The 15,399-nt window shown below is 39.4% G+C and overlaps 1 protein-coding gene across 5 annotated transcripts in view; it reads right to left on the bottom strand.

Annotated features, from left to right (window-relative positions):
• Positions 1-15,399, bottom strand: part of KIFAP3 (kinesin associated protein 3) — a 129,253-nt gene that overhangs the window by 75,720 nt on the left and 38,134 nt on the right. For all 5 annotated transcript variants that reach the window (XM_057494977.1, XM_057494975.1, XM_036900896.2 and 2 more), the window contains 2 exons: positions 13,729-13,907; positions 8,413-8,575 (listed from right to left, as the gene is read on the bottom strand). In XM_057494977.1, the coding sequence (XP_057350960.1) occupies positions 8,413-8,575; positions 13,729-13,907 (342 nt within the window). The remainder of the gene's footprint in view (positions 1-8,412; positions 8,576-13,728; positions 13,908-15,399) is intronic.

Below are 15,399 nucleotides of genomic sequence, written 5' to 3'. Positions count from 1 at the left end.
CAAAGGAAGTTGGAGGCTGAATGGATCTCTGGATTCATGCCGGGGAGTCATCAGTGACGTAGAGGATTTAGGTGGAATGGCCCAAGTCACCAGCGGCCCAAGTGCAAGTAGAGAAAAGGCCTAAGGGCCAGGCTGGGGGTCCCGATGCTCAGAGAGCTGGAGGTGAGGTGCGCGCCCACGGGGGGACTGAGGCGGGCTGGGCCCTTAGTAGGAAACCACAGCAGCACCAGGTGGAAAACCAGCAAAAACGCCCCAGGAGGAGGAAACGGTGGCCACGACTGCTGACCGCTGACCACGACGAGCTGGAAGGACCACTGGACTTGACCACGCGGAGGCTGCACAGACCTGACTAGAGGGCTGGGGTGGGGCATGCGGGGAGGGGGGTGAAAGCCGGACTGGAAAATCCTGCAGGGTCCGGACAGCGAGGAAGGAGACGGGAGAGAGGCCCCAGCGCAGGGCGCGGGCAGGAGGGTACGGGGGGCGAGGGCCGGGGACAGGACGCGAGGACAACCCCGAGGCTTCTGCAATGTGGGAAGGACAGGAACGCGATGGCAGCCGGAAGGCGTGAGTGAGGGGCGGGCCCGGGGGATTCACTAAGATGAAGAAATACCAGCACCCTTGTACGTGAACAGGAACGGTCTACTGGAGAGGGACAATCAGGGACGCGGGACAAGCAGAAGCTCTGGGGCAGGAAGCCTGGGCAGGGGGGAGGCTGGGAGGGGTAGTGCTGGCCTGGGGTGAGAGCCGGGCAAGGTCACCCTCAGCACAGGACGGGAGCAAAGCAGACACAGACGCAGGGGGGAGGGAACGTGGGGCAACAGGAGCTCATGGAGAGTATCTCCGGGTGGCTCCCAGCTCCTCAGCGAGGTGAGCAGGACAAGGGAGAAGATGAGGGGAGGAGGAGGGGGAGGACGGGGGTGTGGGGGGGGGGGGGCTGAAGGAGGGGTGGGGGTGGGGGTGGAGACGGGATGAGGGCTGGACCTGAGAAGGTGGGGGGATGAAACACTCCCTAAGAGTGGGATGGTGCCCAAACACAGACAACATGGAGGACCTGCTGGCCACATGGGAGCCCAGGACGGGTCCTCATGCAGAGCCCACACACGCTGCCACCCCTCTGCCCACGGCCCCCATCTCCACTCCCCTCCAGGGCCACACACTCCCTGCCACCTCCACAAAAGCACCAAAGAAACTGGCAAAAATGATTCCCACCGAGAAGTGAGTGAGTGGACACCCAAATGTCCAAAGGGCAAGGCAAGAAATATAACTGAACTTTCTAAGTATAAGAGAAAAGAAGGGTTATAGCAAGGGAATGGAAGTGTTTGCGTCATGCCTAGAAATCCAAATATAAAATTAAGAGACTATATTTTGACAAAACCAAAATGTATTCTAGCTGTACTTAAGCTGCTAATTTGAGACTCCTGGTATATTATTTCTGCCAGTAGTGTTGGCATTTGTAGGAATTAAAAGCTTTAAAGGAATGCTCTAATGCACAGGTTTTCAAAGCATAGCCTGAGGACCCCTAAAAGGGATCCAAAAGTCACACCATTTTTATGACACTATTAACATATCACTTTCCTTTTTAAATTCTCATTCTCTCATAAGAGGTCACATGACATACATGACATGGCATCACAATGGCTTGTTGAGGGACATGTGAGGATCAGCTGTTGTCTATTAAGACCGACTTTAAAGAGATTTGTAAAATGTAAAACCATGCCACTCTTTTCACTAATTTTTGTTTTATTTTGGAAAAAAGTTACTTTTCATAAAAATATCTATGTTAACATGTAGCAGGTTTATTTTAAAACAAATAGGTATTAAAATTTTTCTGTCTTAATTTTGAATAAACATCCATAGATCTAACCCTTCATAAACAAAAGACTTTTGGGGGGATCATCAATACATTTTTTAAAAGTGTAAAGGGGTCCTGAGACCAAAAGTTTGAAAACTGATGCTCTAACCATTAAATTCCTACAATCTCCTAATAAACAGGCAAGGACTTACAAAAGAGCAAAGAAATTCTGGAAAAGTGGTAACTACCTACAATTTACAGGTGGCTGCCTACTCTGTCTGACCATTAGGTTAGTTGTGTCTATTGTATTTTTATTTTAACAGTGCAGAGATTCACATAGGCAAGATGAGACCTGTATATTTTACAAGGCTTATTCCCTTGAATTTAAATTCCTTTGAAAATCAAGTTAAAAATTGAAAGGTTGACATGAAAACTCAGAACATTACTCAATTTAAAATGCATGCCACAAAAAGACATATGCATCCCTATGTTTATTGCAGCACTATTTACAATAGCCAAGAAATGGAAGCAACCTAAGTGGCCATCAGTAGATGAATGGATAAAGAAGATGTGGTACATATACACAATGGAATATTACTCAGCCATAAGAAGAAAAGAAATCCTACCATTTGCAACAACATGGATGGAGCTAGAGGGTATTATGCTCAGTGAAATAAGCCAGGCGGAGGAAGACAAGTATCAAATGATTTCACTCATCTGTGGAGCATAAGAAGAAAGCAAAAACTGAAGGACCAAAACAGCAGCAGACTCACAGAACCCAAGAATGGATGAACAGTTGCCAAAGGAAGGGGACTGGGGAGGATGGGTGGGAGGGGAGGGAGGAGGGGAGTAAGGGGCATTATGATTAGCACACATAATATAGGGGGGGGGGTCATGGGGAAGGCAGTATATACAGAGAAGACAGGTAGTGATTCTATGGCATCTTACTACGCTGATGGACAGTGACTGTAATGGGGTAGGTGGTGGGGACTTGGTGATGGGGAGAATCTAGTAATCACAATGTTGCCCATGTGATTAATGATACCAAAATAAAAATAATAAAATAAAATGCATTTCAATCTCATTCACAGAGGAAAAAAAAAAGCGTAAGTAAACTCAAAATCATCCAAAAGAGCGCACCAATGAAATCCAGTAGTTTTTATTATGGGTTTCAAGCACTCTGTAAGGCACAATCTCTGCCCCTGTGACTTTAAACTTTATGCACGTACCAGTATCACGATGGACTAGACTCTCCCAAAGACTGCCTCTCTGGGGCATGTGCCTGCTTCTGAGATGGCATTACCCCCCAGGCACATCGATCACTCAGCTCATGAAACATTCAAGCCAAAGCAACTGAAAGGTGCAAGAATATTACGTGCCTGTGCATCAGACAAAAAGCTAAGAAAATGGAGGTTTTCAAGTTACTTTTGAAACATTATCAGCACGTTCTCTGGGTAACTGAAGAATACACTATGACAAGGAATATCCTGGCTGGCTCTCAATTCAGGTATTTCGACATAAGGAAACACCCTTGAGACACACCAAGGTCAAATGGTTTAAGGATTTATCACAAGGGAAAATTTTTTTTATCCTGATTCTTAGATGAGCACCCCCAAAAAAATCTTAAACACTTTAAAAAAGTTAAGTCAGTACCATAAAAAACCTGAACAATTAGCTAAATAAAGCCAAGGTGTCTAGGCCCAATTCAATCTACATATATCACACTGGCTGAAACCATTAGCTATAATAGGTCTCCCAGATGGTAACAAGTTTGCCAGGCACAAGAAACTATATGTCAATCATGGGGATGAACACAACTGAAAAATTTATCACTGATACTGAATTAAGAGATAAATTTTGAAATCCTTAAGAAATCCTGGAAAATATCACACCAAAAAACTGAAATAAGAAATGAGTAAGTTCACGGGTATTTAAGAGAGGAAAACAAAAGACAATTTAGATACAAGGTTTTCCATGAACCCAAAGAGAAACTTTGAACCATTTTGGGAGACAATGCCTTCTTTCTCAATGCTAGGAAAAACTGAAACTTACAAAACATATCAATTTCAAGGCAGGGGGAGTACAAAAATTTTAAATAACAATTTCTAAAATTCCTACTAATCCCTTCCTGCATCCCTGATGTTAAAGGAATAAAGCTAAATCCAAAATTCCTAAATGAAATGTTTTATGTGATTATAAAATAATTTTTGGTTTTATTGAATCACATTTCCCTCAGAATCTCATGTGGCAGAAGAACTGAGCTTTAACACAACTTCTCTGTCTTTAATAATTACTCAGATCACAAAATCTTCTTCAATTACATATTTTTTTTCAATTATTCGGCAATTCTTACAACAGCATAGGTTGCAATATACCAGCTACATGTTTCAGGGTATAAAAGAAGAGGATTAAATGTTCACATAGCATAGCTTTATTAGAGCCTGAAAAATTCATGATTCTTTGTACTCTAGCTAAAGTAATTTATTATTAAGTATCAAAAGATTTTTCAGTTATGGGGTCCCCAAATAGCACTAAACAAAACCTACTTAAAATCTGACAGTGTTTCCAGTTGAACCACTATCCCTTAAGGGTCACATGATTAGCTCTACCACATATATATTGCCCTACAAAAAACCTCTTGAATTTTTTGCACCTTTTTCAAAATTAGTAACTTCCATATACAAAACGGGTAGTTCTCTAATTCAGTCATCTGTCAATGTGAACATACACTGAACAATGAAATTATATTTCACCACTCATGTTCTTCTGTATGCTTTTTAATCCCTTCTCCATGACCATGAAGAAAATGCACCCCCACTTCTTTAAGTACTTGACTTATAGAAGGTTTTCTTCCATTTCTCAAGTTTTCAATTCCACAGAATCACTCCAAATACTTGCCAAGGAATCAACTAGAATAATTTAGAATATCTACTCTTCAGTATGTTAAGAATCCAGGAGAGAGTAACATTTCTGAAGATTTGAAGGGAAAGGAATATAATCATTTCTCCTAGTTTGATGTTTTCCAACTGAACATCAAGTCAATCACAGGGCATACAATCAATGAGTAAGTTGTAAGTGGAATAAAAAGAAATAGAAAAAAACAGAAAATATAGTACACTGCATATAGAAATGATAAATACTACTTTGGGAACACTTTTTAAAATTAATTAATATATTAAGATGAAAATATGTATCATAAAAATAATGCATATTAAAATACACATGGTTATACACACACACATATACATGCATATACACATCACACATACAAACACATCACACAATGCACACACGCTCATATACATATCACACACATGTACACACGCACACATATACACATCACACATACACATCATAGATGCATACATGCACATATACACACGTACATATATACATCAGACTCATACACACATAGTGGTCTGTGGTGTGAAATGTATCTTACTATACATTGGGGTAAAAGAGGTTTGAAAGTCACTGCTCTAGATTAATTGCTTCCTACCCCTTTAAAATCTACGCTGTCTATGATGCGACCACTTCTACATGATCATAGTGGCCAAAGATCAGAGATATTAAATGTATCACTGGGTCACTCAACTGAGGTTTAATTTATTGTGTTAGGAGTGAATAAATTTTCCACACAAGTAACATATATGTTGACAACTGTAACAATGACCATACTATTAGTCACTTATCAGGGAATCATTTATACACTAAATACAATTTCTTTCAAAGTATCAGAGAGTTTCTTTAGTTGAAAGAAATGATAGAGTCCATTTAATATATGTTACTAGGAAGAGAACACTGCTAAAAGACAAACCTCCAGGCATTCATTTGGATTCATTTCTAACAAAATACACACTTCAAGTTCAGCTATTGGTTCCCAAGGAAACAGAAGATGAGAAGCACAGTGTTAGAGAGGAAACTGCTGCTGGTGCTGAGGAACTGAGAAGTGGCTGCAGGACAAAAGGGAACACAGGAAGCTGCACAGAAGTCAAAGACTCATGGCATTCTGGGGCCAGCAGCCCGAGGAAACATCCACAGCGCTGTGCAATGAACTCTTCAGAATCACAGACTGGGGCCAGATTAATTCCCCAAGAGCAGTACTGATTATGACCCAACCAGCTCAAACCAGCCATGATTCCCACCATCAACTCCATTTAGCTCAGCCTTAAACTTCACACCACATATGGACATAAAGCCATTTTTCTCCAACTTTCTCTTACTATGTTCTCAGTTACTGTTCCTCACACCTGGCCATCTATGTGTTGGGTAACGTTTATTACTTTATCTGAAATACTTTCTGCAGCCTCTATTTTCCCTTTGCAAATATCACCTTGTTAAAATAACAAATCTGTCAATGTCCATCTCAAACACCACTTTATGAAGTACCAAGATGGGAACATTCTCTCTTAGGAATCTTAATTTAGCCACAGATCAGAAAGTACTTCCCTACAGTGCTTCACTCTGTGCTGTGCTTCAATTCTAATGAACTAAGCTGAATTCAATGCACACATACCACAGGGAAGTAAAAATAAACAGCCACCTAGTTTGTCAACATAGTATCTTATAGGAAGGGTATTTGTACTCAGAGAAACATAAGCCAGCAACACTTAGCAGAATGCCTACTTGACACCAAATAGTGATGATGAGGTTGATGAAAACAACTACAGCCAACATTTATTAGGAAAATACCATGGGTCAGGTACGGATCTAAGCACTCTGCATGCAAAACCTCACTTAATCCTCAAAAGAACTTTAAATTGGTTATAATTATCATCCCCATTTTAGACATAAGAAAAACAGAGTTTGGGCAACTTGCCCAGCATGACATGGTTAAATGTAAATATCATCACAATTCTAGTAAGACAGTTTGACTCCAGAAACTGAGCTCTAGAAGAGATGAAATATTTTATATATTGAATGTTATGTCTTACACCCCCAAATTTACTATTTGTTATCAAAATATGAAATGGGAATCTTGCAAGTAATTTTCCCAAAACCTCTTTTAAATTATTTCTTTCTTAAGGCAGGTGATTACATACTGTAAACAAACCAAACAGGCTGAATTCCTTCAGGATAAGGCCTGTGACGTATATTCGTCTTCACATTTTGAGAGTCTGATCTAATGTCTGACATGTAACTTTGCTAAAATTATGGTAAATGAAGGATCACATGAACTAAATTCAAACCCCATCTATTTTACTTTTAAAGTTCTCCTGTGTCCTCACTAGATTCTTATATTGCTTTGGTTTCCCAAAAGCAGTTTTTGAAAATGCTCCTCAACAGAGTTCCTCTAAATGTGTAGTGAAGGACCTGAGCAGTATCTGTGGGCCGGTCAATGGACCGAATGTTCTTGGGCTAGTAAAGCTAAAAGCTTTCCTATTCTGAAAAAAAAAGTGAGAAATAAGTTTCCTTAGAACATTTTAAAAATGGATTTGGAGAACCAAATTTTTAAATTATATCTCTGACTAATCTACTTAATCACTGTCTACTTTATATAACTATACACAGTTTATTATAGCAGGTAATAAGTGCAACTTACGTATGGCAGCTAGGCAAGTGTGAGCAACATTAATAACGTAGCAGATACACCTGAGTTTGAATCTGAGCTTGCCGTTCATCAGCTGTGTGGTACTGAGTATCTCAGATGTGGTTCCACGACACAATGTAAAAAAGTGACTGGCACAGTAAACATTCAATAAATGTCACTAGTACTATCACAAAGAAAATAAGGGGACGTCAATGAGACTGGAGGCACAGACATTTGACATCTAAGAATAAACTAATTTCAAATCTTTCCACTACTACTGGTAGCTGTTAAACATTTGAATATATGGAGAAGGCTCCAAAAAAAGGAAAGAAACTGCAGCACTGAAGCAAAGGAGCAGTGTTAGCACCTGCGGAACAATCTGCTTCTGGCTAAGGAAGGCAACGACGTTCCAGGCGGGGGGACGCAGGCGGCAGGCACTCAGGCATAAAAGAGCTTGTTTAGGGAACCGTAAGGGGTTAATATGGAGATAGTATGAAGACATGCTGGGGAGTAACAAGTGCCTATAAAGACAGGAAATGGACAGTCACAAAGAGCTTCTAATACTCTGCTCAGAAGCATTTCGTATGAGCACAGAAGCATTAACTCTTGGATCCATCCTTGCTGGATTTTAATAACTAAAAGAAAAGAATGTATTATAAACTGAATCAACCAATATTTTCTAACTCATGTTATGTGAAAATGCCCGTTTATACTTAATGACAAAAAGGCTCCACAAATTTGATTCCTCATAAGCAATATTTTTAAAGTATGGCAGAACATGAGAACTTAAGCGATATCTGCAACACGGAAGAGAAAGTGATTTTTCCTACCTGCTTTCTTGGTATTACTTTTATATTTGCACTTTGGTTTCACTTTCACATGAGTAAGTGAAGTCAAAGTGGTAAGACTTTCATCCTATAACACCATGGAAATCCCAGCACACATCGTTTTTCATTCACTGTGCTTATTTTTAAGTTCCCAATTAAAGAACATATATAAAATGATTTTTGTGCAACCATTTTCAACAGAGATCAATTTCCCAATGACGGTGGAAGTCCCAAGCAACACTACCATTAGCTTCTAGGCATACCTAGGAGAGCCGTGAGTTTGGGGAGCAGCCCCACTTGCACCATCTTATTCCTCAGTCCTGTGTCAAAGGACAGGTTCAGCAAAAGTCGGAGGGTGATGTTTAGCAGGTCTTCATGCTCACAAGGTATCATTTTTACCAGTTTTTCAACAATATCCATTTCTACCTATGTAAAATAATAATATAAATGCAGTGAGGTTCTGTTGCAAAATAAGACAAAAAGGATTACAAATAATTATTTTTCATTGTTTTACCCTTATGTGTGTCAATTTTATAATTATATGTTAATCTATTTACTCTCATTCTAATCTATAAACTTCTCTGAAATCAAACTTTTAAGGAGAAAACATATTCCCATATCATTCCTTCCTTCTGTCACTTGCTAGCATCATCTGAGGACAAATTACAGCAGCTCCTGAAAACACACTGCTGAGCACCTGCCAAGTGACAGGCCCCATGGCAGCTCCGACAAGACCTCGCCTCGGCCTTCCAGGCTTCCAGCCTAGGAGGCACACAGACAGGACAGGCAGTCCATGCAGTGTGACAGAAGAGAGGGCACAAAGCTGGGAACAGCACGGGGGAGCACTACACTGCCTAGAACAGGGCTTCAAACCAGGAACAACATTTTAGTAAGTGTGTAATGATCTGCTCTCTGGTTAAGACAGGCAGTGGTGATCCAGGCAGAAGAACGGGCCGGCGGAGAGACCCTGGAACGTAGCAGAGCTTGGCCCAGGCACTGCAGGGCTCTGGCTGGCCTGGATACAGCGTGTGCCGGGAAGCGGCAGGAACCTGTAAAGACTGACTTTGGACAGATCACAAAAGCTTTTCTTGTTCTTCTAAGAAGTCCAGCATTACTCTACAGGCAGCAGAGTGCTGTGAATGAGTGTTAAGTCTGGGTAGATGTGGGCAGACTAGGAGAATAAAGATAAATATTATCAATACACACACACACAGACATATGGATAAGGGGCATTGTATAGACTACAGACTACTGTACAGACTAGAACAGGTAGGCACTTCAGTGTTTATTGCATTAGACAGGTGAGACATGATTAGGGTCTGACTCAAAGAAGGGACAAGGAGGCTGGCGAGGAATGATCTGAGGCATGTAGGACACGTGGTCAGAGTGTCTGAGTGAGAAGAGAAGGTGACTTTCAGGCTTTTGGCTCCGTCCCTAAGCCAGCCGCCAGGTTTGCTGGTTTGCCAGAGGACCTCACAGCACTCAGTGGTCAGTCACGTCCCTGACTGTGACTATTACAATGAGAGGGCACAAGGGAAAATCAGAAGGGAGAAAGGCACACGAGGCAACGTCCAGAGAAAATAGGGGTGCGTTCCTCTAGAGTCACACGGGACGGGCCTCAGTGCTGAGTCGCGGTGCCGAGGTTCGTACTGAGGGTGGCTGGCGCAGGAATCCTCTGCCTGCACATGGGACAATTCCAGAGTGTCAGATGGAAGGCAGGTGTTACACAGCAACAACACTGCTTGTACAAATGGCCTAGGTACACTAAGCTACACTTGATAGTTTGGGACCTGCAGGAACACTCCTGAAATCCACGTTCCTAGACACCAGCCAAGGGCCACCCTAAGAAAGCCTGTCTGAGGACAGCAGCCCAGGCCCCCTTCCGCACCGTCAGTGTGACGACAGAGGCCATTAACTAAGACCTGTAAATTGAAAAACAGTATTGCCTCATACATAACTTGAGGCAATATTCAGTAGGTATCTGGAAATCCTGTAAAACTTAGGAGAGAAGCTCGGCTGTGAGCAACAGCCAGAACTCTAGGATGGGGTCAGGAAACACGGGTGCGCGGCCGGTGGGTCTGATCTGGCCGCCATCTGTTTCCGTACAATCCAACAGCTAAAAATGGTTTTCGACTTCGACATTTTTAAATGGCTGGGAAAAAAAAAACCAAACGAAGACTAGTATTTTGCTGACACTGAAAATTATTTGAAATTCAAATTTTGGTTTCCACAAATGAAGTTTTATTGGAGCACAACAACGCTCACCTGTTACAGACCATCACACACCAGCAGCACCGTCAGAGCTGAGTCACTGTGACGGAGACGCAGGAACTGCAAGACCTAAAATATTGACTATCTTGCCACTTACAGGAAAAAGTCTGTGACCCCCAGTCTAGAGGATTATGAAATTGCTTCAAGAGAGCTTGTTTTAGCATGAGAACTCACAAAGGTGAGAACTTATTTGGTAACGCAAGCCTTATTCTTCTTTCTTAAGGTAGCCATCAGAAAAAACTGGTTACCAAGAATATCACACATCTTTGTTACACAGCAATGGCTACAAAGAAGAGAAATTCTATATAACTACACATTCTTTTCATCATTACCAAAATAATTATGAATAATCTTGCTTTACTTTTTCTTTTATTGGAGGTCTAAGGCGTTTGTTTACACCATCCTTTCCACATCTTATTGCAATCTTTTACTGACCTCATAAAAATCACATTAATAATTGAGCTCTCAATATACTTTTTTCCTTTCACTCCATGCCAAGGAATAAACTTAGTATTTTTAAATGTTTCACTCACAAACCTCAGAACTCCATCTCTGCGCTTCACAGCCACACTACAGTCTATCTTAGAACTCCTCACTGAAAAGTACAAACCATCTCCGAGACCCTAACCTTCTCCTAGCTTAGTCTTCTAGGCAGGCTGAGCCATCCTTCATTCATTAACTTCCTACAATTTCCAGAGGACAGTGACAAATATTTGTGACATATATACAAAACCATAATTCTATCACTAGCTTCACTGATCACAGTGAGTAACTTCCCTTCCAGCTTTAGGTATTTATTCACTCAACGAATATTCTTTAAGTTCAGCCCTGGGTTATATATTGTTGAACAAGGAAGAAATAGTTCCTGCCTTCATGGAGCTTATATTCTAGAGGGAGTGAAATACTGTAAAGTAACTATTATACAGTTATTTAATTATAACTGTGTAACTAGAATATGCAAGAAAAAAAAAAGTGCAGGAGAGAATAGAAGGAGGGGATGTGATAAAATCTCAGTATGAGGAGTTGTCAAGGAAGGCTTCTCAGAGGAAAAATAACCTCCTGGATGAACAGAAGTTATCTCAAGTTCACTGAAGAGGCAGAAGAAAGAGTGGTCTGGGTGGAAAAGAAAAAAGCAGGTGCTGAGATGAACTCTTTAAAAACTATGTGCCGTGTAGTCAAATCAGACAGTTAAACGTTAGACAAAGCCTTCTAATCATGTCTTTCTGGCTGATAAAAGCCCAACCCCAAAAGCTAAATTTAGTGATTGTCTCAACACAAGGTGTCCTCTCAATTCTATGTCTATAAAGTGGAAGTTATAGTTAATTAGTGCGTTTATTAAATGTTCTATGTAAAGTGACAAGTTTATCAACACTCTATCAGAAAACTTACATCAACTTTTAAGCAATTTTTTTAGTATTTCTGGAAGCCAACATTTAAAAATATCTTATACTTAGTCTTGGTAAAAACGTTTTCAAAAAAACCAACAAAATAAAGACAAAAAAATATTTTTCCCTGGAGACAGAAAGGGTAGGAAGCTGAATAGCTGGAGATGTTTTCCTGAGCAAATTGCTTAGCCTCTTTGTCCTCTGCTCCTTCACCTGAAAAATTACGAGGTAATTCACTAAATGCAGACGTGGATGGAAGGTCCAGTCAAGCTCTGAAAACCCTGGCCTACCCAAGGACTTAAATAAAATGCATGTGTTTTAGAATAAAAGATGAAATGCATACCATCTACACTATAAGTCTGGCTAATCCAATCATTCTTATGACTTTGGATGAATTACCTTTTCTGAACCTCAGTTTTATCCCCACAATAAAAAATGTGATTTGATGAGAATTTATACTGCATTTCTGAATCTATGATCTTACCGGAAAATAATTTTTAATAATAATCTGAGGTCATTTTCAACATATAAGAAGTGTATTACCCAAATACAAATCTAATCAGTACATAGTAGACACATGCTGATAGCAAATCTATGTGAATTTTGTGAACCTACTAAAAAGTGAACTTGATCTAAACATAAAAATGGAAGGATATACTTCAACTTACAGCAAGGAGAGGCACTATTTAGCCATAATCTAACTACTCAGGAACACATATATATCTCCATGTCATATTTTTCTTAAATATAAGATCAATAAAAACATAAACATATTTTTGATTAATCTAAGTAAATCCCACCTTAAAACAGTATCAGGCATATAGTGATCATCAATAATTATATACTAATGATGAAAATGACAGATACTAAATATCTGTGGGTAAAATAAATATATTTCAAGTACTCGAATTCAAAGTACTTATCTGATAAATCAATCTCAGGTTTTCAAAGAGCATAAGCCACTTCCTAGTTGATTTCACTTTAAAAGAAGAAAAAAGAATACGCAGAAATACTATATATTCAGACTATCCGAAAGAGAATCCACTTATAACAGTAATACACAACTGAATGATTAGTATCAGCACACAGCTCTAAAATGGTCCTTTATGGAGTTAAGGCCAAGGATCCAATAAATCCATAGGAATCTACTCTAAGAAAGCAGAAACACAGACAAAGATGCATGTGTCCACTGCAGTGTTGTTTATGATAGCTAAAACTATAAACTTAAATATCTGAAAACAAGGTGTGGTCAATACATAATCTATTAGCATTGTGTTTATAAAGACTTTTAATGACATGTAAAGCAGATAATTTTTATTCTATCTTTACATATTTCTGTATGATGTATATTTTTCAGAAGAGGAAATAATATACAATCAACTTGTATTTCTCAAAGACCATTGCATCAACACAATCTAATATGGCAAATAGGAGCCTACTGTAATAATTCAAACAAGAAATGAAATGGGTTTGGGAGCACAAGATAATGCAATGGCACTTGGAGTAGAAAAAAGGGAAAGTTTCAAGACACTTAGAAGCAGAAGCAATAGGCTGTGGCAACCAATTGGACTCAATTTTAGTTCCACCCACTAATATCAGAAACGCAAAAAAGTTTAAGTGATAATAATAAGGCTGGATGACTCTGAAGCACAATCTGAAGTTTAAATTACTTTCTATATAACATGTTTAATGTGGAAAATGTCATTCTATACAATATACCAGAAAAAATATTTTATCTAGAAAGTTCAATCATCTGGAATATTAACTAATATGGAATATACTCCCTAATGAAGTCATTTAAGTGACTTACTACTATTGTAAAATTTTCACTGAGAATTATCTCAGGAGGGGCATAATGTGTTTACTTTTTTTCAAAATATTCTAACTTGAAAATGCAAACATGGACTGTTTCGATTGAGTTACCATATCATTTTTATTCTCCATAAAAATGCTGAGTTTCTTCAAGAATGACACAACCAGAATAAGCAGCTCAAAATTGTCCCGATCCAGAGCCTTCACCAGCATGCGGACTATGTTTTTGTTCCTCATCTTCAGCTCCGTGCGTGTGTCCTCAGCGAGATTCAGAAGCAGATAAAGAGCAACTAGAAAAGTAAAGCAGGTGAGTCAAATGACTGGCATAATGAATCAACAATTTAATAAGTCATTTCAACTCAACAAAGTAACAGACATTATCTTCTAAGATAATATATTATTTTGAAATTTTTAACTCATTAAAAAACATTTACTGTTACTGATATAGGTTATATAAACATATATATAAAATAATTTATTGTGATGCCAAGGATACAATAACCAAAATGACAATGATTCCTACCTTCTTGGGACTTAGAGTTTAATAGTAATCAAATGGCAATCAAAGGTAGGTATCAGCAAATAACGAAAGAGGCAGACAGGGAAAAAGAATTTTATACATAGAAAACAAGGTAAAACTTCAACAAGTAAGGGCTTTTGTGTTAAAAAGAGCTACAGTCCAAAGGGTGTCACTGAATTGAACTTGAGGATACTAAAAACCATTTTTCATATTCAAACTTATTTTCTGATAGTAACTACAGAAAATGGCCATATGAAATTCAGTGATTATAGCTGCTGCACTAGACAAGGTTGAGGTCACTGTCTGCTAGTTCTAAATAAAATTTATTTGAGATACATGTAATAAAAATGCTTAGGTTCTCATAAGAAACTCATGTAATTGTTCCTTTTTGACAGATTTTTTCCATTTTGCCTTGACTGACAGGAAGCACCAGAGTTACGACGTGGACGGTTTCTGCCAGAGTCATGGAGGCTACTACAGTCACCGTGGTCTTTTTGCTCCTATGGCCTTGATTTTACTCATTATTTTAATATTTCATGTATTCTTCTAACCATCTCTAAACTTTTGTGAGAAGAAATTATGAAAAGAAATATATATATAAAGATTAACTTATTTAACAAATACCTGAGATGGAAAAGCAATTCACATCCTATAAGTACCTAATGTGTGTCAAGCACTGTATTAGCTGATACACAAACACTGGCCAATTTTAAGAAAATTTTATGAGGAAAGAAGGACTATATACATTTTACAGATAGGGAACCCGGATTCAGAGAAGTTAAATAACCTCCCCCAGCCACACAGCAAGAAAGTACTAGAGCTAATTAAGCGTAAGCCCATCAGAAGCCAAAGCTCACACATCTCACTACCCAAAGACATCTACAGATTCAATCCCCTGAGATGTGATACATGTATAACTGGAATATCATTTTCCATAAAAAAAGGAAATCCTGCCATTTGGCCCCAACACAGATGGATCTTGAGGGCATTATACTAAGTGAAATAATCAGACAGAGAAAGACAATTACTCTGTTATCACTTTAATGTGGAATCTAAATATGTTGAACTCAGAGTAGAATGACAGAAGGGGGCGCTGAGTTGGCGGGGGTGGGGGGAGGTGGGAAGACTGGCCAAAGGGCAGAGACTGCCAGTCGGTTATGACTGAGTAGGTCCTGGGAGTCTGGTGCACAGTATGGTGACTGGGTTAACAGCACTGCTGTCTACTCCAGCGCTGCTATGAGAGAAGACCCTACACATTCCCA

Source organism: Manis pentadactyla, chromosome 19, assembly GCF_030020395.1.
Source record: "Manis pentadactyla isolate mManPen7 chromosome 19, mManPen7.hap1, whole genome shotgun sequence".
NCBI classification, from domain to species: domain Eukaryota; kingdom Metazoa; phylum Chordata; class Mammalia; order Pholidota; family Manidae; genus Manis; species Manis pentadactyla.
The sequence above is the reverse complement of the archived record's forward strand: the minus strand, read 5'-3'. Positions and strand labels throughout refer to the sequence as shown.